The sequence below is a fragment of the Urocampus carinirostris genome, chromosome 1, assembly GCF_059441175.1.
Source record: "Urocampus carinirostris isolate Australia breed hairy pipefish chromosome 1, RoL_Ucar_1.0, whole genome shotgun sequence".
Classification (NCBI taxonomy): Eukaryota; Metazoa; Chordata; class Actinopteri; order Syngnathiformes; family Syngnathidae; genus Urocampus; species Urocampus carinirostris.
Window position 1 is genome coordinate 63,934,378 of NC_142349.1, and position 24,782 is coordinate 63,959,159.

The 24,782-nt window shown below is 39.4% G+C and overlaps 1 protein-coding gene across 1 annotated transcript in view; it reads right to left on the reverse strand.

The window, feature by feature from the left end:
• Positions 1-10,257: 10,257 nt before the first annotated feature.
• Positions 10,258-24,782, reverse strand: part of npc1 (Niemann-Pick disease, type C1) — a 40,312-nt gene continuing 25,787 nt past the window's right edge. The window contains exons 16-25 of the mRNA XM_088348262.1: positions 24,580-24,714; positions 24,410-24,499; positions 21,660-21,850; positions 19,038-19,153; positions 18,706-18,835; positions 18,433-18,618; positions 15,991-16,222; positions 15,812-15,925; positions 12,958-13,120; positions 10,258-10,885 (exon numbers count right to left, since the gene is read on the reverse strand). Of these exons, the coding sequence (XP_088204388.1) occupies positions 10,803-10,885; positions 12,958-13,120; positions 15,812-15,925; positions 15,991-16,222; positions 18,433-18,618; positions 18,706-18,835; positions 19,038-19,153; positions 21,660-21,850; positions 24,410-24,499; positions 24,580-24,714 (1,440 nt within the window). The 3' untranslated portion in view covers positions 10,258-10,802. The remainder of the gene's footprint in view (positions 10,886-12,957; positions 13,121-15,811; positions 15,926-15,990; positions 16,223-18,432; positions 18,619-18,705; positions 18,836-19,037; positions 19,154-21,659; positions 21,851-24,409; positions 24,500-24,579; positions 24,715-24,782) is intronic.

Below are 24,782 nucleotides of genomic sequence, written 5' to 3' on the forward strand. Positions count from 1 at the left end.
TGTTTAGGACTTGTCTTTTAAAATCATAAGGAGTATGAAATTGTATTGGAGATGGGTTTTTTTCTCAGGTAGAAATGTTTCAATTGTTGTCCAAAGATGGGAAAAATGGATTGAAAACAATGGTTTGATGATTGTTAATACCGTAAATTCCGGACTATAGAGCGCACCTGATAATAAGCCGCACCCACCACATTTCAGGAGGAAAATCGATTTTGTGCATACACAAGCCGCACCTGTATATTAGCCGCATGCACCCACATTGAAAAAACGCAATACAAACACTAAATTAACCCATATCCGATAAAGTCCAAAAACACAGCCGGCAAAATGAACCGAAAATGATACCAGTACTTAACATTTAATGCAGACCTGCAGAATCCGGGTGCCCGTTGAAAGTAATCCAAAGAAAAAAGTGTATATTTCCAAAGGTAAGGGTGGGAAAAATATATATCCACTATTGTCGGCCGCGTCCACAAACACGTCTCACCTTTACTCCACTTCCTGTCAGCCCGCGTTTGCCCACCCCTTCTTTCTCATTTGCTCGTGCAAAACATATCAGAATAAGTTTCTAAAATAAATACATTACAAAAATATACAGTTGCAAATACACATTATACATGGTTACACATATTTACAAAGAAAGACGGTACACCGAGAGAGTTTTCAAAGCTTTAATAAAAATATTATAACTTTCATCCCAAACCCTGCCTGTGAAGGGTAGCAAAACGCTACTAGCAACACGCTCGCAGCACAGTAAACAGCTCAGTTAAAAAAACATACCGTACTTGTAGTAAGCACGATAAACCGTCCTCCTTATAACTGACGTCATCAAAGTCGTCTTCCTTCAGTATAAGAAAGAGACTTTGTCATTAAGACGTCGTCCCACGCTCCCTTATTCAAAAGCACGCGAGCGTCACGCTCGTAAAGTTTACGTGCGGTAGCTCTGTTTCCTTCTATTTCGAACCTCTCGTTTGCGTTTAGCTTGAAAGTTGCGTCATGTGCCTTTCTTTTTGCAATTTGCATGATGAGAATATGTCTACGCTAATTTAATTTGTGCACAAGCTACGAAGTTGCAGTCTAAATTTTACTTTTTGTACTCGAGCGCCGCTGGCGGCCAATAGAAAAATTACATAAATTGGCCGCATCGCTGAATAAGCCGCAGGGTTGAAAGTTTGGGGAAAAAGTAGCGGCTTATAGTCCGGAATTTACGGTACACTATATTATTTTTCTTGTTCACTTTTCCAAAAACAAATGCATGAAATGCTAACACAAATGCTATACTATGCTAACAATAAGCAGGACAGTAGTAAAAGGTATTCCAAAGTCAAACATGTTTAACCGTTATGTACGGTCCCCTGGTACAAGAGACATGCCACAAACTAACGTGGAAAATAAATCACAGACCTAGCAAGTACTGCTACGTATAAGAATCCGTGAGATGCCGAAACAGTTGCTATGCTGAAAATGAGCAAGACAGAAAGTGAAGTACAAAACGCAGCAGTTAAGATTCGAAACCCAGTTGTGGTTGTCTGGTACAACTTGTATGCTAATAGCTAAAGTACCAAAAAATAGGAGTCCTTGAAATCCTATCACAGCTAATATGCTATCAATTAGCAGGACAGGAAGTAAAGTCCAGAAACGCACCGATTATGATTTCAAAATTGTTGAACCGGGTTGTTGACTGGTATAATTACATGCTAACATAAAAAGTGCTCTCCTACCAAGTACCATATTTTTCGCACTATAAGGCGCACTGGGTTATAGGGCGCACCCTGAAAAAATAGTTTTTGGTCCTATATTTTCCATACATAAGGCGCATCGGATTATAAAGCGCTACAATGGGAACGTGGACAAAACAGTCAGATAGTTCAGTCCAACTTATTACCGCCTTAACATTCCCAAAGCTTGCAAAGAAGCAAATACGCGTCGAGAACACGTGCGGAAAGTGTCTGTACGATGTCACCAATCACTCAAATGCATTGTTCCAAATATCAATCGGAAGGTTAAAGTCTTGGGATTCAAGAAATGCCAAACATTTCTTAGTTTCCATTTTATTTTTAATTGTGTGGACAGCAAAGTAAGAATTTAATTGTACAGGGAAACGGGGTTCTTTACTGTGCATATGACAATAAACACTTTGAATTGAAAAGGGTTAGGGACCCCTGGTGTGGACTAAACTTGCAAACCGAGGCATGCTAACTGCTAGCATGCATAGGTCACAGTCTAAAAACAGAACGGCACAAAGCACTTTTTCGCTTTTCTCTCAAAGTGTGACTGCGACGTCCACGTGACACGGCTATCGTAATGTAAACAAGACTCGGGACACAACAAACCACAAATACGCCAGGAATCCGCGGCTAAATCGGCCCCATTGACGGTTTAATTCCCCGCCGGCCGGCTCATAAAAGCCCTCCATTGATAGCCGCCATTGTGAAAAAGCGTTACATACTTTGGCGGGCGTCCATCTTTGAGGGGAACATAAAGTTATGCTGAAGCGGCGTTGTTCCGTGGCCGTCCTGTGACTCGGGAGATTTCTCATGTAAACACGGGGATGTGGAATGTGCCAGCTCGGAGATTCGGTTTTCATTTATTCAGTAAGGAAGAAGAGCCCCTTGTGTGGTGACGTGACGTCTGCGGAATCATGTTCATGTTCAACGTGGTCACTAAACGACAAAAAAAAATCGCTCATACTGAAATTTTTATCTGTTGCTGGTCAGACATCTTGTCGTATTTTCAATTTAACAAGACAAAAAGCAACTTACAAAAATTTCCGATTCAACTGGTATTGGGACGGCATTAGCTCAGGAGATAGAGCGCTTGTCTTGGGCTCAAGAGGTCTCAGGTTCAATTCCCGGCTCCTCCGTGTTATATGTCGAAGCGTCCTTGGGCAAGACACTGAATCCCTAATGCCCGCGATAGCAGGTAGTTGCCTTGCATGGGTGAGGCTACTATCGGTTAGTTAGTGTGTAAAAGGGAAAAGTGTGAAGCACATTGTAAAGTGCCTTAGGAAGTCTTCAGTGACTTGAAAAGCACTATATGAATGCAGACCAGACCAGTATTTACTACATACTTTGTTTGTTGATTAAATGTTTTTATTTTGGTACCGGGAGGTTTCAAATGCAAAAGCTAATTACAAAAAGGTTTTTATCGCTCACTATACAACAATTTCTCTTTACAACCCCCACCAAGATGAAAGTTATATCCAGGAGTAATCATGTATTCTAGTAGTGGTAGTATTATAGTAGTAGTATTCTAGAGTAGCGTTTGTTATCTCCCGTCTTGACTACTGTAATGCACTACTCTCCGGTCTCCCGAAGTCCAGAATCAAGAGCCTTCAGCTTTTAACTAAGCCAAGACAGTTTGATTACATTACCCCGATTTTAGCTAACCTGCATTGGCTCCCTATTAGCTCAAGATGTGATTTTAAGCTTCTGTTGGTAATATACAAAACCATGCACGGACTTGCTCCCTCATATCTTTCACATCTAATTTCCCCCTATGTTCCGGTCCGGAACCTTTGCTCTGAAAATTCTGGTCTACTAGTCATCCCAAGAGCCAAGAAGAGATCCGCAGGTTCGAGAGTGTCCTCCATTTGGGCCCCGGTGCTGTGGAATGCTCTTTTCCCTGAGATGCTATCTGCAACCTCAGTGGAAATGTTTAAATCTAAGCTTAAAACACACTTCTATTATATAGCGTATGAATGACCTATATTTTATGTTGACAATATCCCTGTATTATTTGCCCTCATGTAGGTTTTAGATCAGAGGATGGTGTCATAATAGTCTGTAATTTGTAATAGTCTGTGATCCGTGCAGCCCTTTGAGACTCTTTGTGATTGAGGGCGATACAAATAAACATGACTTGATAAATAAAAAAATCCATTGATGTACAGTATTGTTTAAAATAATGGCAGTGCAATGTGACTAACCGGAATATCCGTGGTTTTTAGTATATTTTGTATTGTTACATGCCAGACAAGTACTGGTAAGTGCAGTAGATTCTCAGAAAACAAACAAGATCCATCATTCATAATATGTACGTTCTGAAGGCTGTGCTATTGGGCAAATAGTTCAAAGGGGTGTGTTTAAAAAAATAGCGGGTTGTTCAAGACACTGCTCTGAAAAACAGGGTTCTTTGATTAAACGTTGATTGAAGACGGAAAACCTATAAAGACGTGAAAAAATGTGTTAGCTCAAATGATCTCCAATGCATTAAAACAGGTAGAAAAAACAGAGACACGTGGTGCAAAACAGAACTAATAAAATGGACCGGAGAATAATCAGAATAGCAAAGGCTCAGCCAATGATCAGCTCCAGGACGATCAAACACAGTTTTGCAGTTACCTGTGCTCTGACAGAAGATGTCTGCGTGAAGCAAATTTATTTTCAAGAACCCCACGCAATGTCCCTCTGTTTAAAAAAAAGAATGTGCAAAAGAGGTTACAATTCGAGAACTTGCCTAAAGAAAAATGGAGGAACATTTTGTGGACTGATAAGGTAGAATTGTCCTTTTTGGGTCCAGGGGACACAGCCAATGAGTGAGTCGACCCGCAAACTGAATTCAAACCTCAGTACACATTGAAGACAGTAAAGCATGGTGGTGCAAGTATCATGGTCTGGGCATGTTTCTTCTACTCTGGTGTTGGGCCCATTTATCCCCTACAAGGGATAATGCAGGAGTTTGTGTAAGATAAATGGGTGTTTCAACAAGACAATGACTCAAAACACACCAGTAGACGAGCAAAGTCTTGGTTCCAAACCAATGAATTAATGTTATGGAGTGGCTAGCTCAATCCCCAGATCTCAAACCAATGGAGAACTTGTGCGGTGATATCAAAAATGCTGAAATGTAAATGAATTGTGGACTGTCGTTAAGCAATCATGGAATGAAATAACGACTGACAGGTGCCACAAGTGACTCTATGCCACATAGATGTGAAGCAGTTGTAAAAAACTGTGGTCATGCAACAAAATATTAGGATTGCTAAATCCTACCTTTTTTGGGAAAAACAAAATAAATTTGTCACTCAAATGCATCGTTCCAAATATCATTCGGAAGGATAAAGTCTTGGGATTCAAGAAATGCCAAACATTTCTTCGTTTCCATTTTATTTTTTGCTAGGAACTGTGTGGACAGCAAAGTAAGAATTTTATTGTGCAGGGAAACGGGGTTTTTTACTGTGCATATGACAATAAACACTTTGAATTGAATTGAGGTTAAAAATAGACTCATCACAGAAATATCAAGATCGTTCTAAAACAAGATACCGGGAAAATATAAAGCCGCATAGCTCACCTAAGTTCTCTTGCAGCCATCACGTTCAATCATGATACGTAACCATGGTCTACTTACAACCGTGAGTGTAGTAAATCCAGCAGAGTAAAATATTTACAAATACAGAATAGTAAAAAATGTTTTCTCTATGCCGTAGTGCAACCCAACGTGTAATTCACATTCATCTTTTTCGGCCAATTGCAGGCTTTGTTTCGTCCTTTAGCCTATGCGAGCCTGTAAATGATAAAAAGGATCCGCCCCCTTTACCTACGAATAACTTTAGCCAATAGTGACTGATTTAAATGATTATTGACACATTGGTTAGGAAATGAAACGCCGGTATATAAATCCCAGCATACACCGCGGACGACTTCGCCTTCGGGAGAAAATCGAGTCGCCGGCTGCTCGCCTTAGGTGCAAGACTTTGCGACTTAATATTGATCCATATTGTTAGAATATGATATAATGAAATTGTGAATGTGTTTAATTGCTGTTAAAAGTGCCAATAAAATTGTTCAAACCATATATAAGGCACACTGTATTATAAGGCGCATGGTCAGCTTTTGAAAAAAATAAAGGCTTTTAGGTGCGCCTTATAGTGCGGAAAATACGATAAGTTTTTTGTTTCCTTAGGAAAGACAGTTAAATCACAATCACTTGTAGAATCACAGTAAAAATTGAATGGGTACCTTAGCATCCTGACAATCGAATTGTGACCAAAGTATATCGTCCCACCCCAACTGTATTCTGCATGCTACCATGCTAATGCAAAAAGCAGACAGGACGAAAATAATGCTGGCCGCTGTGCCTCTTAGATAATTTATAACCGGATCAACAGATCCTTTCCGTATACTCTATCCATCTTGTTATCTAACGGGTGAGACGAGGGAGGGTAATGTACTCTGCGGCCATTGGCACACAGCCCGTCGGAACAAATGTGATTATTCTTTTGGGAAATGTTCCTCGAGAAGAGATCGGCTGTACTGAATATTAAACCAGTCATAATGACGTTATGAACTAAAAATATATATTATTCCAAGCAAGACTCTTTCTTGTGTATTATTTGTCCACTAGATGTCGCTGTACACTTGCATGCGTAGTCATCTCATTGGCTAAGAGACACGAAAAAAAAAAATCCCAGTGATATTTCTTTTCAAGATGATATTTTTCTCGTTCAAGATGCAGACACTGTCAAAAGAAGGACCTTGGAAAAACCCCATCCCTCAAATTACCTACACCCCCTAACAGACAGACCAACAGGCAGTCCGCTACGCTCCCTAATGGATAGAACTAGAGGTCTACAGATCATCGATACAGATATTTGGAAATTTGACACAATTGGTATCGGCATTTTCATGTATTCGACGGGCCAAATATTTAGTTACAGCTGACGCTTTTTCCCTCCCTCTCTCCAGCATTGTGTGGTACACACTTGAAGTTAGTCACTCTTTTTAACCTACGAGCAAGATTTACTGGAAAATCCGGACTTGATTATAAGCCGCACCCACCACTTTTTAAGTGCTTTGCCACTTTTGTACTAACACAAACCGCACCTCTGTACAAGCCGCGTGCACAAGCCTTAAAATTTGTGAAACATTCACAAGCTTAACCCAGGACAGGCTGTAAGGTCCACGATTGTAACATAATAATTAGTAGACAATCTTAGAACCACAATCGGCATAAAGAAAGGAAAATGATACCCGTAATTAACGTATGATGCAGACTTGTAAAGTCCGGGTCCCGTTGAAAGTAATCCAAGGAAACAAAATGTATATTTCCAAAGTTAAGGGTGGGCAAAATATATATCCACTATTGTCCGCTGCGACAACAGACAGATCTACCGGTAACTCGGCTTTACCCCACTTCCCATCAGCCCGCGTTTGCTCCGCCCCTTCTTTTTGATTCGCTCGTAGAACACATAACAGAATAAATCTCTGAAATAAATACATTACAAAAATATACAGTTGCAAATACATATTATACAGGGTTACACATATTTACGAAGAAAGACGGTACACCGAGAGAGTTTTCAAAGCTTTAATAATAATAATATAACTTTCATCCCAAACAGTTCCTTTGAAAGGTACCAACACGCTAGTAGGATCACGCTCGCATTGCATCAAACGTGTCTGTCAAAAGAAGGCATCCCGTTATTGTGAAATTCACGGTAGATCGTCCTCAACTTTATCTTCGTAACTATCGCCATCAAGGGCGTCTTCCTCATTATCGAAACGTACCTTTCCTTTACAGACAATGTATGCTTAAACTTAGAGGTTGCAGTCTTTCTTGGCGCCCATATTTTACTGGTCTTAATCTTACCTTTTATACTCTAGCGCCGCTGGTGGCCGTTAGAAAAATTACATAAATTGGCCGCTTCACTGAATAAGCCGCAGGGCTGAACATTTGGGAAAAAAGTAGCGGCTTATAGTCCGGAATTTACGGTACTTAAACGCAGCCGTGTCAAGTTTCCAACCCTTGGTGTAAAGGGACACTGCATAATATTTGACCACTAAGTGTCTTACCTAATCCAGAGTTAGGGCTAAGGTTGCAGTAAAAGTACATTTAAAGACTTTAAAGACAATTTATTTCATAGAACACAAATTAACATGACATTTGGTTTCACCACTAAAAGTGATTTTGGAAACAAACAACATGTTAACCACAAGAGGGCACTAAAAGACCACCCCGTATGTTTCCAAAAGGCAGAACAGTTACCGTATCCAGTATCATTTAATTGTATTTTATTTTAGATTTTATTCCCAATATTTTCCGTTATATAAAGCGTACTGGATTATAAAATAGAATATACCTTTATTGTCATTGTTACAAAATGGGTTAACATATGGTGACAACGAAATTGTGCATGACACTCCAGTTTCACACATTCACATGGAGGTAAAAAGCCAAGAAGATAAAGGAACAGAGAAGATAAGGTTATAAAACAAGGAGGATAAGGCTATAGTTATAATTTACATGATATTTACACAAGAAATGTCGGCATGTAGAGGTACTTTCAAATTTTGGACTAATTAACAGGGTTTTTAGTAATTATTCAAATCAATATTATGATTTTTTTCACTAGGAGGTGCTATATAATACACAATGTCCCTTTAACAGTCATAAACAGAAGTTCTGTGTTGAAATTATCATCTGAGAGGTCAAATCATGCTCTGAATTTGGAACGACGGCGAACATTACATAAGCAAGTTAATATTTTAATATACCAGATTTGGAAGTGCATCAATAAATTATAATCCGCATGAATGAAAGAATCAAATGGTGAGAACCATAAACGCAACGGTTGAATATGCGAGGAAAAATAACCAAAACGTGATCATTTCATATTTCCGTGCATATTAAAAAACTAATCTAACCTAAGTGCATGTCTGTAATGAAATGAGGTCATTCCAGCAATACTGATGCAGCAGTCTTATTTAACAGTAGCGCCCCACAGTGGTTAGATTTATTAACTGCAGCAAGAGCCAAGGTCCCACTTTTTTTTCATTAAAACATTTTCGAGGCATAAATTGCCAGTTTAATTTTTTTCCAAAGCTCTGGAGGTAATACAGGTTACTCCTTTTGGTTTATAGTTTGTTATATATTTTAATAATAGTTTGCTTTATATTTTTTTCTCATTTTTCGAGAAAAATAACAAAAAATAGTGTTCAGTGTGTGCAAAAACGACTAACCGTCACATACTAACCCTTTAAAATTCGTCTTTTTTTTGCAAAATACAAAAATAATATATTGAAAACGATTCTTTTGGATTGCTCCAATCAATGTCCAGGATAGAGACGGCAGTCCTTCGATTAGTTCGAGTGTACTGGCGTTTGTAAAGTGACGACGTAATGCCGCGTATCACTTTCTTTCCTCCGAAAACGAACTGCACCCGCACGGCCACGTTCCATTACCCTCAGTCGCCTATTGCTGCCTACAAGGGCCGGTAGAGCTTCTTCTGTTCTTTCTGCCGTTAGGTCCACCTGAAAGTAAACTGCACTTGTGCATCCGCAATCAATTAGCCCTATTCACATATAGCTGCGAGCGAGGGCAGTCATAGCCTACGTTTGTCAGGCCCGATGGCTGCCTTAAAGGAGCTCTAGGGGGTCGGGGCTTTTAGAACAGGTTGGATTTTTTATTACCTGCAGATTGGGTCCCCTATTTTGCTTGCAAGCTCAAAATCCACTAAGTCTTCTCCTAATTTTGAGTGTCTACTAAATTATAAACGTATCACCGTGGAACCTCATCTCATCTCATTTGCTGTACCGCTTATCCTTATTAGGGCCGCGGGGGGGGGCTGGAGCCCATCCCAGCCATCTCCGGGCAGTGGGCAGGGGACACCCTGAAGTGGTTGCCAGCCAATCGCAGGGCACACGGGGATAGACAACTCACTCGCTCATTCACACCTAGGGACAATTTGGACCGGCCAATCCACCTGAAATGCATGTCCTCGGAATGTGGGAGGAAACCGGAGTGCCCGGAGGAAACCCACGCAAGCACGGGGAGAACATACAAACTCCTATTAAAAGAAAAACAAAAAAATCTGCGAAGGATCAAGGATCCGAAGGAATACAAAAATTGAACCAAGGAAAAAAAAACAGTGAACTTTAAAAATACAACTTTATTCAAATCATTTTACAGTTGAAAATCCTCTTTTCTAAAAGTAGACTTTTGCCTTTTTTACTCTCCTCTGACTTTATTCAATTAAAAATGTCAAACTTAATATAACAACTGAGCTACAACACTCTTCACACGTTTTTTTTTAGGTAACAGCTTTTTCATATCTTAAAATCGTTTAAAAACTATTTGGAATGGTTGAGTCGCTTTCAAATAGCTTCATTTTCACTCGGAAGAAAACATCACTGCCTGAATTAAAAAAGATCGATAACAATAAGAAAATCTGAATTGCTTCGCCACAAAAAAGCCGTCGATGCGAGACATGATCCATATTCCAGTCTTTGTTGAGTCAAAAAATTTTGCCCAAAACCTTTAAGGACGTGATATTCAAATGAGGTATTCTCAAGCTTCCACTTCAACCTGCAACTGTAAAAATATTCACAAAGCAACCATGATAGGTTAGGTCCTAGAGAATCCTATCTTGTCAACAAAGTAGGAGTAAATACGAAGTCGCTATGCTAGTTATAGCCTCGTTATTTGTACCAGTGAAGCTTGAGCTTTAAAAAACATTGTATAAATTGTGGTTGTTATCCTCGTATGTATACGTTTTTTTTAAAAAACTGACCAGTATTCCCCTCTTAAGATTCCCAAATCAGCAACAACAAACGCAAAAAACGTCTGTCATCTGCAATTCCAGTCTTGAGCCGCTCGAGTTGTAGTGTGACGACAAATGTCAGTCGCAATCTTCAGTCACATCCGTGTTAAAAACAAAAAAAAAGAGGAAAAAACGTGGCGGCCGTGATCGGTGTCGGGGGAGGAAAAAGAGGAAAGAGTGAGGCACTCACGACCAACACGCTGCAGTTTAGACAAAAGCGTCTCTGTCCGGGCTGAACATCCGTCTTGTCCTGTCCTTCTTAATAGTTGAGAAGCCGTTCCCTTTCCGTACCGACGACACGCCTGTTGGCGGCAAACACCTTTGCTTTGTTTGCAGACGGACCTGTCGGGGTGACACATCGTCAGAGTTTTTCAAGTTTGTCTCGTGTGCCTCATCAAAAAGCCCCATTGCAACAAAGCAGGCTGTCGTTCAGTATAATTCCTTTCTTCCAGTGATTAGCCAAGTATTTGTAAAATTCATCCATATCAGGGGCTGGCGAAAGATTACTTTTTTTCTTTTTTATTGAGATCCATAAATTCCAGACACTCTGCTACTTTTTCCTACAGTTTAAACACTGCGGTTTTAAATATAGGGTGGCGGCTTCTCCTTTTTTCGTGGCACAGAGGAAAATGTTGACCTGCTATTTTCCACAACACATTTCTGTTTTTGCCAACATTATTCATACAATACATAACAGGAGCAAAACAGAAGGTTTGACAGTACTTCATTCAATATTTACAAGATCCTCACATTTTTTCACCCACAAATCAACTCCTCAATTTAGACATCCGAATTGAAGAGCAGTGGAAGTTATCTATAAAAATAAATTCACTTTTCCCCCCCCCCAGATCATCCGTGTCATTGTTGGGTCGCTGAAGTTTTTTTTAAATCCTGCAGGAAGGATAAACCAGCAAATGCAATTTGGTCTGTAATTGCATCAACCACCACTGACAACATCTGTGATGCAATCTGGCACTATTTTCCATAGTATGGTTTCCCTGGCACTGTTTTCTAGAAATAATGGGCTTATACAACGCAACCTTCATTTGCGTTTTCTTTCGAAACAGCAGTAAGTATGTGTTTGTCTTCTTAATCGCCATTTTGAATGGTCACATCATCAGTGATCTCGTGACTTAGGCTAGGTTCACACTGCAGGGAAATCGAGTTTTCTTTTGCACGGATGCGACTTGTATACAATCTTTTAAAGTCATCTCGCAGCAACACAGAAAAATGTGCATTAACATATTACCTGATGTAAACTCTAATAGCTACTTAACTACCATATTAAATAACACCAATAAATTGCTATCAGAAGATCCCTTTATTCTAATTGTAAATTTCAGTCAACCCTCAGGATACCACATTAATCAGTTCTAAGGTGTGAATTGCAGAAAGAAATTGCTATGATTAAATTGAAAATGTGCAATTTTTATTAATTTGCTTCATGCAAAGCCGATTGTCGCACACGCAAAACTGAGATTTCACAAATAAATTACATTTCGTTGGAAAAGTGGACAATCTCACAAAAATATCAGATTTGAGCATTAAGCTTTGCAGTGTGAACTTAGCCTTTTACAACTCAGGGTAGAAAAATGTCGCGGCTGAAAACAGCTTCAGGTGTGTGGGGGCCGTCGATGGCTAATTCCCCACAGGGTTCGCGCCAGGCGTGGCTTTAATGTTGTAGTTGTTATTATTATTTTATAAAAAGTACAAACAAGTTTAATGCTAGCATTGAGCAGGGCCGTGAACACATTTTTATAAATGTAACCCAGGGGTGGCGAACAAGTTTGATGCAAAGAGCCAAATTTTTTTACTGTGAGAGTCAAAGAGCCACACCACGCACTGACCGGCATTAGACTGTAACCTACGCAGATGATCGGCAGTCAGTTATGTGTCCGAAGCGGTATAAAAACAACAAATCTGCCAAATTAATTCCAAAAAATTATTTATTATTTGTTATTAACTCTGATGGATTCAAGTGTGTTTTAAGAGGGGAAAAAAACGAAACATGAAACGAGGCAAAGAGCCACAGTGTATAGAAATTATGATAAGGCAAAGAGCTGCATTCTCATTGGCAAAGAGCCGCGTGTTTGCCACCCCTGATGTAACCGGTCCATTGAACAGAAGAGGTTGGAGAACACTGCCCCAAGCGACATGTAGTTGTAATTGCAGGTAAAGGTGGCACTACAAAGTATTGAAGCAAAGGGTCTAAATTATACTGCACGACATAATTTTCTTTTCGGGTTTTTATTTGTAAAAGAATATAAAGTATCCACATCTTGGTTCACTTTAAAAATATGACCCACTAATTTATTCTTCGCAAAAAAAATAAAAAAATCTTTATATTTGTAGCCTGAAACGTGGCAAAATGTTGAAACACTATAGGAGGCACCGTACATCTTTTGGGTACTGACCTATATAGCTGAGCAGCACTGGAAGAAAAATGAGGCCATGAGCAGCCCCCAGCAGCACGATGGCCAAGTACATGCGGAAGTAAAACACTTGGAAAATCTGCGACTTAGACAGCGCCAGGATGAGGATGCCGCCGAACTTTGTCAGGGTGATCCCACTGAAAACCTGCCACAAAGAAACGACAAGACGAATTGGACAAAAACGTCAGCATGCACTTTATAAAAAACACACACACACACACAAAACAATGTCAACCTATAAACACTCGTACAACATTGGAGAGTGTTGAAAAATATTTTAAAAAATAATGCATGAGAAGTAATTAACACGTGTTCTCCGCTATTAATTCAAAAGAACCCTATTTTCCAAACCACAAGTTGCAGCTTTTTTTCCATAGTTTGGGGGTGCGACTTATATTCCCGTGAGACTTGTATGTGAAATTATTAAAACATTATTACTGGGTATGTGATTACACATGTTATTTCTCACTGAACCACATGGGGGCTCTCTAGGCTTGTGTTGATCATTTAAACCTTGCTGTATCACCCCGTATGAAATGTCCCCCTTAGCATATCTCACTCGCACAAACGTCAATAATTACTTTGCATCTTATTTTTGGGGGAAATAGAACAGTAAAGCACAGAGAATTTCCACCTTGTATATAAATAACTTTTATGCAGGTTAAAAACAAGAATTTTGGCGAAACGACTCCACCTTTACTTACCAATAAGGACAGGAATGTTAAGAAGAAGGTCTCATTTCGTTAAAGTAAATATTTTCAACTTGCTCAGAAGGGATTTCAATACAAGGTGCAAAAGCTTTGTACTTTACTGTTCTATTACATCCATCCATCCATTATCTGCACCACTTATCCTCAGTAGGGTCGCGGGGGTGCTGGAGCCCATACCACCCATCCTCGGGCAGTGAGCAGAGGACATCCTGAACTGGTTGCCAGCCAGTCGCAGGGCACACAGGGACAGACAATTCGCTCGCTAATTAGCACATAGGGACAATTTGGACCAGCCAAATAACCTGACATGCATGCTTTTTGGAATGTGGGAGGAACCGGAGGAAACCCACGCAAGCACGGGGAGAACAAGCAAACTCCACGCAGGAAGGTTCGATCTAATGACCTCAGAACTGTGCCGCACAAACACTAACCACTGCTCTGCCGTGCTAACACTGTTCTATTACATTCCCCCAGAAATAAGATACAAAGTCGTTTTGGTGGCGTTTGCACGGGTGACACACGCACGCTCCTGCGAGGGAGGACAATTCATGCAGGGGGACAACTGAACAAAAATGACAAAAAAAAAAAAGTTTTCTGCAGATTACAAGCTGAAAATAGTCAACTATGCAACTGAAAAGCAGAAAGCGGAGATAACAATGAGTCTGACGCAGGCGATGTAGAAGCGGTAGACGGAAGAGGTTGGAATGTTTACCGTGACAGTGACACAGAGGATGGCCATTTCATTGGATTTGGGGATTTGGAGCGAAACTGGTAGTTTGATAACCATTTTATGCTTTAATTATCTGAATGTCAATCATGTAATGTTACCGTAACCGTAACGTAACTTATTCAGCCTGTTGTTTTATTTTAAATCGCCTTTTTCAGATGACATGTATGTTTTTGGTGTTGGGTTTTATCAAACAAATGTGCCCCAAAAATGCATCTAATGTCCCGGTGCGACTCCTATATGAATCTTCCTTCTTAATTATGCATTTTTTAGTTGTTGCGACTTATACTCCAGAGAGACCTTAAAGTCTGGAAAATACGGTAATTCAGATTCAGATTCAGATGTACTTTATTGTCATTCGTGTACACGTGTATACAGAACGAAATGTCGATACATCTGACCCGCACAGTTTCCTTGAGCGTCAGCCGGGATAGATAAGTTTAACCATTAGCATTAGAATTTTAGCGCAGCAGTTCGTCATCTCGCGGTTCGATGTTAGTTCCAGTTGTAAATGGTCCAGTTTATTGTCCAGAGAGCGAACGTTGGAGAGGAAAATGGATGGGAGAGGCGTTTTGAAGGGTTTAGCCTTTAGCCTAGCGGTTAGCCCGGCCCGACAACCTCGCTTCCTCCTCCGGTCACACCGCTCTCTTGCCACTCTGCTTCGCTGCTTTGTAGGCCGCTGGGTCTTGTTGACGTAGCAGTCCGAGGCTAAATAAACACTCCCGAGTGGTCGTAGCACCGAGCGCTTGATTTCTGGATGATCGCATATCCAGCAAAAAAACTGCGATCGTATATTAATCTGCAGTTTGAGTTGACTTTGTGCGCCGTCAAAACTGAGTCGAAGACTGGGTTTTATGACCGAAGTGTAAAAAACTGTAGCGAGCCGATGTAGCCGCAGCCGAACAGGGGCGCCGCCATCTTGAAAAAGTCTATAATAATAATAATAATAATTGATAATCTATTTATACTTATGACAATTACCATGATAAAAGTATCGTTTCAAAAATTTTCTGGACAGCTAAAAACATTTTAGATCCAGTATTCACACTGTTTTATTAAAGTCTCAATGATAAGTTATATTCAGAAGAAATAATTCAAAACGAAGTGTTTAATAAAGGTCATAGTTTGAAGTATACGCTATTGCAATTCAGGAAAATAGCAAGAGTCTCATTTTATCTCTGAGCCATTTGAAAAGAGCCATTTCTGGCTCGCGAGCCACAAGTTCCAGACCCCTGCCCTAGACAGTCTTACGTCACACTGGTTGAAAAACACTAAGTTAAGTTAACATTTTCGATCGCTTCACATCATTACAATTACTAGTACAATAACCCAAATCTCAACAGAAATGGAGTTTCAGGAATCCATAGAGGTCGATATCAAGTTTTCCGTTTAGACTTACCGAGCTGCCCATGTGAGCGAGCGCCTCCTCGGCCCGTTCTACTTTGCTCTTCTTCATGCTGACAGAAAAAGCCCGGACCAGATGGCTGCAGAATTCCACCGAAATCCCACAAGCCTGCACAGTACAACGTCTAAGCCCATAGGACCTTCACAACTAGTACAGCATACGCTTCTCCTCACCATGACCAGATTGACGAGCGAAACGGCGTTGAGGCTGATGTCCCACAGCCACATGACCCCGAACATATTGACCAGGATCATGGCGATGGTGGCGCACACCAGAACCGCAGACCACAGCTCGAAGCCCAGAAGCACTGTGGTCACCACAAAGATGGCGGACAACGACACGCTCAGATTGAAAACCGTGTCGTACGCGATGGTCAGGTACTGCTCGTAGAATACGTAGAAGACGCTGCCATGGAGGAGAGAGTTCTTTATTATTATTAAAACTTCAGCACGCTGGATAATGTCCTGTCCGGCTCGCAGTTTCTGCCAAGGAATTCAAAATGTCTGTGCAAAGCCCTCTTGAGCAGTAACAAATGCACACTAAAGGCCGTTTTAAATTTACCCACCGGAAGGCAGTAGCGATAGGCAACTCATTTTCCAGTTTGAAAACATTTGTTTGGTAATATATTTTTCATGATTTAGATGAGCCGTCTTAAACATGTGGCCCAGGGGCCAATTGCAGCCCTCAGGATGAGCAAAATCTTCAGCCTCATTTTAAATGGGATTTAAAAAAATAATAATTTAATGAGGAAAAAAAAGTAAAAATATTGTTCAGCAAGACATCCATTACTGGAATTACATAGTTAAAAACATCTTACCCTAAGAATGTTTTGTTAATTTGGGGTAATAATGTTCCTTGTTTTAGATATTTTAACTGGCATATCCAATAAAATAAGAAAAACTTGGAAAAATAATTTGATACTGCAGATGGGTAATAAATCTTTTTTTTTATTTTAAGAATTGTGCCCCACTAAAATTTTAGAAGTATAATGAGCAAAACCATTTTGTTTAAAACATATAAGTGTGAGAATACAAATAAAAACAAAATATTTCGTCAATTTGGGGTATAATTTGACTGATTTCTCAAAATGAATAATAAAAATATGTTTTAAATGACAAAAGTAATCTGACATTGCATATCGTTAATAGTATTTCTTGTTTCAAGAATCGTGCCCTACCAAGATAAAATGAATTCAAAATTAGTAAAAACATTTCTTACCTATAAAAGAGTAAGATCTTTTATAATTTCACTAGAACAAAAGTAAAAAAATACATTAAAATCCTACTACTACAATTAAAAACAAAAATAAATACTACCTCATGGATTGACTGAATTTCTAGTTAATGTGAGGGATATATTTTCTTATTTTTTATTATTATTTTTGACTGGTTTCTTGACTAAAGAAAGAAAAAATAATAGTTACCGTAAATTCCGGACTATAGAGCGCACCTGATTATAAGCCGCACCCACCACATTTTAAGATGAAAACCGATTTTGTATTTACACAAGCCGCACGTGTATATAAGCCGCATGCGCCCACATTAAAATGTGTAACACAATCACAAAATTAGCCCAAACCCGGCTTTGAGTCCTGCGATTGTAACTGAATATTAAGTACACAGTCCAAAAACCACAGCCGGCAAAATGAAGAGAAAATGATACCGGTACTCAAGGTTTTATCTAGACCTGCAGAGTCCGGGTACCCGTTGAAACTGATCCAAGGAATAAAAGTCTATATTTCCAAAGGTAAGGGTGGGAAAAATATATATCCACTATTGTCCGCCGCGACAAGTCTCACTCACCTTTACCCAACTTCCCGTCAGCCCGCATTTGCTCCGCCCCTCTTTTTTAATTCGCAAAACATTTCAGAATAAGTGTCTCAAATAAATACATTACAAAAATATACAGGTGCAAATACATATTATACATCGGTTACACATATTTACAAAGAAAGACGGTACACTGAGAGACTTTTCAAAGCTTTAATTATAATATTATAACTTTCATCCCAAACCGTGCTTGTGAAGGGTAGCAAAACGCTACTAGCAACACGCTCGCAAGGCAGTAAACGGGTCTGTTAAAGAAAACATACCGTACTTTCAGAAGCCACGGTAAACTGTCCTCATCTTCCTCCTTATAACTGACGTCATCAAAGTCCTCATCCCCAGTATGGGAAAGAGACTTTGTCATATAGACGTCGTCCCACGCTCCCTTAATCAAAAACACGCCAGCAACACGCTCGCAAAGTGAAGTTTACATGCAGTAGCTCTGTTTCCTTCTTTATCGGACTGCTCGTTTGCTTTTAGCTTGAAAGCTTTTTGCAATTTGCATGATGAGAATATGTCTACGCTAATTTAATTCGTGCACAAGCTAAGAAGTTGCAGTCTTCCTCGGCGCATATATTCCACCGGTGGCTGTTAGAAAAATTACATAAATTGGCCGCATCACTGAATAAGCCGCAGGGTTGAAGGTTTGGGAAAAAAGTAGCGGCTTATAGTCCGGAATTTACAGTAAATGAGAACGATAATCTTTCCAAAATGTTTGGACCCCCTTTCCTACTATGGATTTACAGTTGCGATACCCTCACATGTATGAAAGGAGATTGTGAAACAAACCTGTAGGCAAAGACCTTGTGGTCCATCGTCTGACTGATGTTGGCAGCTAAGACGCGCGCCATTCTCAGAGCATCGATGTAGTCCGACGACTCTTTCAGGATGGTGTGATACGTCATGAAGTAGGTAGCTCCCACCTGGGAATTGTTGGCATAAAGATCCACTGCTGTAGCGTAGGCTGCATGGCCACTACAATCACAACAAATATCGAAGTCAGCGACACATTGAGAAAGCATGAATGTAACACGTACGAGAAAAACTAGGAGATGGGTTTACCCTTTTCCACATTTGATGTTGGGATTGTCTGACAAGAACATGGGGAGGAAATGCATGAAGTCCTCCCCTAGAGGCCTCTGCTTCCCGCTAGGCGTCATGGCTCGACAGTGCACACAAGACGGGTCCACCACTAAAAAAGCCAGAGGCCAGTTGACGACAACTCGACTGCACTCTAAATGAACCTTTTGACGTGTCGAGCTTAGGATTGTTTAGTATGAAATAAAATAAATCAATTTTTCTACTTGCGCAACCAGAAAGCGCGCATGAGCAAAGATAATAGTATGTAGGGGAAAAGTCAGCTGGGGAGTTATTGACATAAGACAAAGATTTACCTGACGCGTTACAGAAGGCTCCTGTGGCATTGTAATAACGACAGCAGCTGGAACGTGGCTTGATCCAGTCAAAGTAGTCGTCCAGCCAGGAAGAAGGCGTGAAGGCAATGGTGGAGCTGGAAATTCAAAGAAAATAATCAGAAATGTGCTAGTTCTATGATGACACAAGTTTTACAGTAATCCCTTGCCTTTTGCGGTTCGACTTTTGCATTTTCTATTAATCGGTTACAAGGACAGAAACGTACTTAGTGGAATAGTGGCGTCACTTAACAAGCACTTGTACCAGCTCGGTGGACCTCAGGGTAGGGTGCCCGCCCCGAGACTGGAAGGTCGCAGGTTTGAGGAGACTACAACATTGGTACCATTGCCTAACTCATAATTATTATTGTTATTACATATTAGTTCCGTTGTACAGAAAGGTTGGGGATCAATGGTCTAAAGCCTGAGTGCAAACTACGGCTCAGGAGCCGCATTTGGATTTTTTGTGCTGCGGAGTAGCTCCCTGGCCCTTTTCCCAAAACGTTTACGTATTAAAAAAAATTGGAGGAAGAAATACATTTTTCTTTTAATACAGTTTCTGTACGAGGAAAAACAAACTGACATTTTCCAATGCTGTAAAAAATGTGTAGAGTAAACATTAAATTTCAACTCAGAGTGATACTATGTAACTAAGACGAGAGGGAAATCAGAGACTTCGCTTTTTTTCCGTTTCTCCCATCTGTCCTGTTAGAGCTCAGCGAAACGCAAGCTCCGCCCATTTAAAATGGCAGCATCAAATTTAACACTGCACTCCTAATTTCAACACAGGTAGGAGCACTGTCAAAAGCACTTTTCCAGTAACAAAGTAGCTGTTTTTATTAAGTCATTTCTGATTTTCATTGGTATATATTTGAAATGATACTTGGGGATATTATTCAAGTTTTGTTGCTCAGGCCAGAGGATAGCTGCTTTTAGTATCAAAAGAGAGAAAGAGAGAAGGGGATGTTGCTGTTTTACCCATGGCATTTGAACAGAAATCAAACAACTGCATTATGTGATATAATTTACTTTACCCAATGAAAGGGTGTCAGGTTTTCAATGTAAATCTCTTGAATTTCTGTCTCAAGGTAATTAGCTTGTTTTTATATTACTAAATATAAAAACAATGTTTCTCATACAAACACACACATAAAGTAACGTTTCAACAACGAGTGTAATTATATCTCTTGTACGTTTATCAATTTTGTATTCTTTTATTTTGAAGTCGTGTTCTTGTCTGTAATGATTTCCATGACGAAAATAAACCACTCCCTCTCTCTCTTCGGGACCTCAGCCAAGAAGGACGTGAGTTCTTTGCTCCCACCATCATGTAGAATTAAACTATATACATGTATTTTATCTGTGCAAATATGGCCACTAAATAGTTTTAATAATGTCTATCCCTGACAAAGGGCCTGTTTGATTTTTATGAACGCATGCTATGTTTTATTGTACTTTTTGTCGCCCAGATGCCGGGCATGTTTCGTACGTTCCATGTTGTCGTTTTTTCGAATCCTCAAAATGGAAATGATGTCAAAAATTGGATTTCTTTATTGCATTTCTTTATTTTTAACAAATGAAACATACTATAATTCATTAATATTTTAAAGATGTTAAACTTGAGTAAGTATCTTACAATTGAATAGTCACGTGGTGCATCATTCTTCACAGGATTCCCTGCATTAAACTTAGTCATTGTGTTAGAAGGCTAATATAGGTAGTATAGATACACACAGCACGTGTTGCATTCATTATAACATACCTGCCAACTTTTGAAAGTACTTTAGCAAAATTAATGATATCCAAATGTTCTTCATGTTATACAAGCTACAGCCTAATCATTAGTTGTTCTTGATTGTGCATTGTTTTGATTTTTTCAACTGTTCTTTCGAATGCACTTGTATCCAGATGATGTCATCATCATTTTCCTAGTCATCAGGCTGCCAAGCACTTTGGTCGATAGACTTGCCCGGATATGCAGACAGACGACTGGCAGTGCTGATATAGCCGTTGTTTGAAATGGTACTTTGTCTCCATCTTGCACCGGGATGTTTTTACGATTTTATTTTTGATTTTATTTTTTTAAGGGGAAAACCGTAGTTTCTGTGATGGCACCGTATCACCGTAGTGGGTTAAAGAAAACCATACTCATCACGGCAAAACCATAGGACTTGGCAGGTATGTTATAAGGCTTGTATAAGCTATTCATTTTTTGCAGCTCCGGGCATTTTTTTTCGGGGGGTCCAATAAGGCTCTTTCAACATTTTGGGTTGCCGACCCTTCGTCTAAAGACAAATGAAAAACCCTGTATACATTCGATCGGAAGGAACGCAAGAGCCACGTCATTACTATAATAATAATTAAATAAAAAAGCGGGTGATTCCATTTATGTCACTCACCAAATTCAACAAAGTACTTTGCTTGTTTGTTCCACAAGTGTACTTATTTCTGCATCCTGTCTCTTTACAAGGTGTTATCCTACGTGCACTTACACCATATATGGGTGAATACAACTGTGGTATTTTCGCCATTGGAGCATAAAATAAAATGGAAACGCGGCATGGAAAATCGAGGGAATACTGTATTTCAATATGTAAGACGTACTAGTTGCTGATGAGCGATGCAGAGTACACCTGCTCCACCAGAGAGTTGTTGTTGCATCCCACGCCTCCGCACACGGAGTTTTGGCCTTCGAGGCTGCTGTAGTTCAATCCCTCCTCTACCACAAAGTAGACTGGAGCTCCCGTGTGGAGATACTCACTTAGGTTCTTAAAGTAGTTCAACACATATGAATCCTGTATGAACATGAAGAAAAAAAAATATTGCAGTGACAGACAGAAGGATCGGTTTTAATGTGCAAAACATAGCCGGGTTTGCCCGCTGATAGGATGATTGTTTTTTATTGGACACTCGCAAAGGAGATTGCACAGGATGCCAGTTTGTTATTTTCACTCTTGTACACTGTTTTCATCATTGTCACTATCGGCCAATAATGTTGCTTTTTTAAATTTTCATACCTTTAAGGTCAGATTTGCTTTTTGTTACCTTGGAGATTTAATAAAAAAGGGGAGTGCTTTTAAAATAGATTTAGAATTTGTGATACAGTGCAATCTTGTTCTTTTTGCAAGTTCAAAATGCATGAAAGCCTTCTTTCCTGATTTTGACTGTCTACCAAACTATGAACTTACCACCCGCTATCTTATCAACACAATTACTGAAAAAATATACACTTTCATAGAAAATGCCCCTTTTATTTGTTTGATTGTTATTTGGTCTGCATGAAACAATTATTTTGATAATTAATACAAATTGTGATTTCATCGGTAAAAGGTAGGGGGCATAGTTTGAGGTGTTCTAAAGAAGTTGACAGTTACATATTTTCTCTATTAAGTATGTGGAAACAATGCCAAAACTAAGTTTGAGGAGTCCTTATGCTTTATTTTTCATTGTGCTTATCTGCTTTTATCTTACCGTATTTTCCGCACTATAAGGCGCACCTAAAAGCCTTTAATTTTTTCAAAAGCTGACCATGCGCCTTATAATACAGTGCGCCTTATTTATGGATCAATATTAAATCGCAAAGTTTTCCAACTAACTTGCAGCCGCCGACTAGATTTTCCCCCGAACGCCAAGTAGTACGCGGTGTATGCTGGGATTTATTTACTGGCGTTTCATTGGCTAACCAATGTGTCAATCATCATTTGAATCGATCACTATTGGCTAAAGTTATTCCGAGGTCAAGGGGCGGATCCTTTTTATCATTTACAGGCTGGCATTGGCTTAAACGGCAAAACAAAGCCTGCAATTGGCCGAAAAAGATGTGTCAATCATCAGTTGAATCGATCACTATTGGCTCAAGTTATTCGGAGGTCAAGGGGCGGATCCTTTTTATCATTTACAGGCTGGCATTGGCTTAAACAGCAAAACAAAGCCTGCAATTGGCCGAAAAAGATGAATGTGTATAGCACGTGGCTGACGGCATAGAGAAAGCATTTTTTTCTATTCTGTATTCGTAAATATTTTATTCTCCTGGATTTACTACACTCACGGATATAAGAGGACATTGGCTGCACATTATTATGAACACGACTTCGGTGAGCTACTCCGGGTTTTATATTGTCCCTGTATCTTGTTTCAGACTGAAGTCGATGTTTCTGTGATAAGCGGTGCAGATAATGGATGGAATGGAGTGTCTATTTTTAAATTAAACTCAATTCCAAGTGTTTATTGTCATATGCACAGTAAAGTTGCGAGCGAAAAAGAAAATAGAAACTAAGGAATGGTTGGAATTTCTTGAATCCCAAGACTTTAACCTTCCGAATGATGGAACGATGCATTTGAGTGACATCGTACGGACACCGCATCCGCACGTGTTCTCGACAGGTATTTGCGTCTTTGCAAGCATTGGGAATGTTAAGGGGGTAAGAAGTTTGACTGAACTATCTGACTGTTTTGTCGACGTTCCCATTGTGGCGCCTTATAATCCGGTGCGTCTTATGTATGTCAAAAATAGGACCAAAAACTATTTTTTCGGGGTGCGCCCTATAACCCGGTGCGCCTTATAGTGCGGAAAATACGGTACTTTTATCAGGCCTGTTCTGAGCGGAAAAAAATCATCATCTTGCTTAAAGTCATGATAGCAGCCTTAAATTTTAATATGCGACACCCCACTTTTCACTAGAATATATTTTTATTTCATTACCTTCAATGTAAAACAACCTATTCTTATTCAAATTAACTATGTCGAAACCAAATTAAATCAAATTTTGTTCAGTCTATAACATGACAGAAAAAGTACAAATGTATTAATATTTTTTTTCCAAAATAAAGGGAAATTACATTTTCTTCCTATCAACAAATAACTCTATTGAAAGCCCCAAAAAGGTTTGTTTGTTCAACATTGCATTTTTAATAACATTTGTCAAAAATCAATTTTAAAGAAAAGGGAAGATTAAAAAAAAAATAGAAACTAAAATTTTCCCAAATATCTTTTTGATGATTGTGAAATGTTTTGATTCAACAACAAAAAAATACTCTCATGGAGGACAATAATAAATGGCAAAAAAAAAATTTTTTAATAAGATAAAATTCAAGCCCAAAAAGAAACCATTATCAAAATAGATTTAAATTTATATTTACCTTAGCTGTTGATTGGTTGAAAGACTAGGGCCCAATTAATTAATGAATTCTTGAGCTAAGTTGACACCACGAAATGGAGCGGTTCTCTTTTTATATTGAAAATTATTTTCATTATCATAGTTTTAAAATTATATTCATTTTTATAAACTAAAAATTTTATTTGTAAGACTTGCAGTTCTCATATAAATACTTTGCTATGCTTTTGAAGGACTCACATCGGGCATGGATAGTTGCTGATCGAGTCCAATCTCAACTTTATTTACCACGGCAACGCTGAATGAAAACACCCCCACAAAGACAGCCACCTGAACAGAGACCATTACACGGAAGTTATGCATTAAAAGTTACAAACTAAACCGGGCTTTTGTAGACATCTACTACTTACAATGATGGGCCGCACCCACTCTTTGAGGATGAAAGGCGCATACAATTTCTTGAAAAAGCGGAAGAGTATGCTTTCTGTCTTTGTTTCCTGACCTTCGGGAAGCTTGGCGCAGCAGATAATGTCCAGACGATTTGCCTTTAGTCACATCATAGTGTCAGAATTTTCAGCTATAAGCACCTGGAAAGCATTGGCAAATGTCAAGC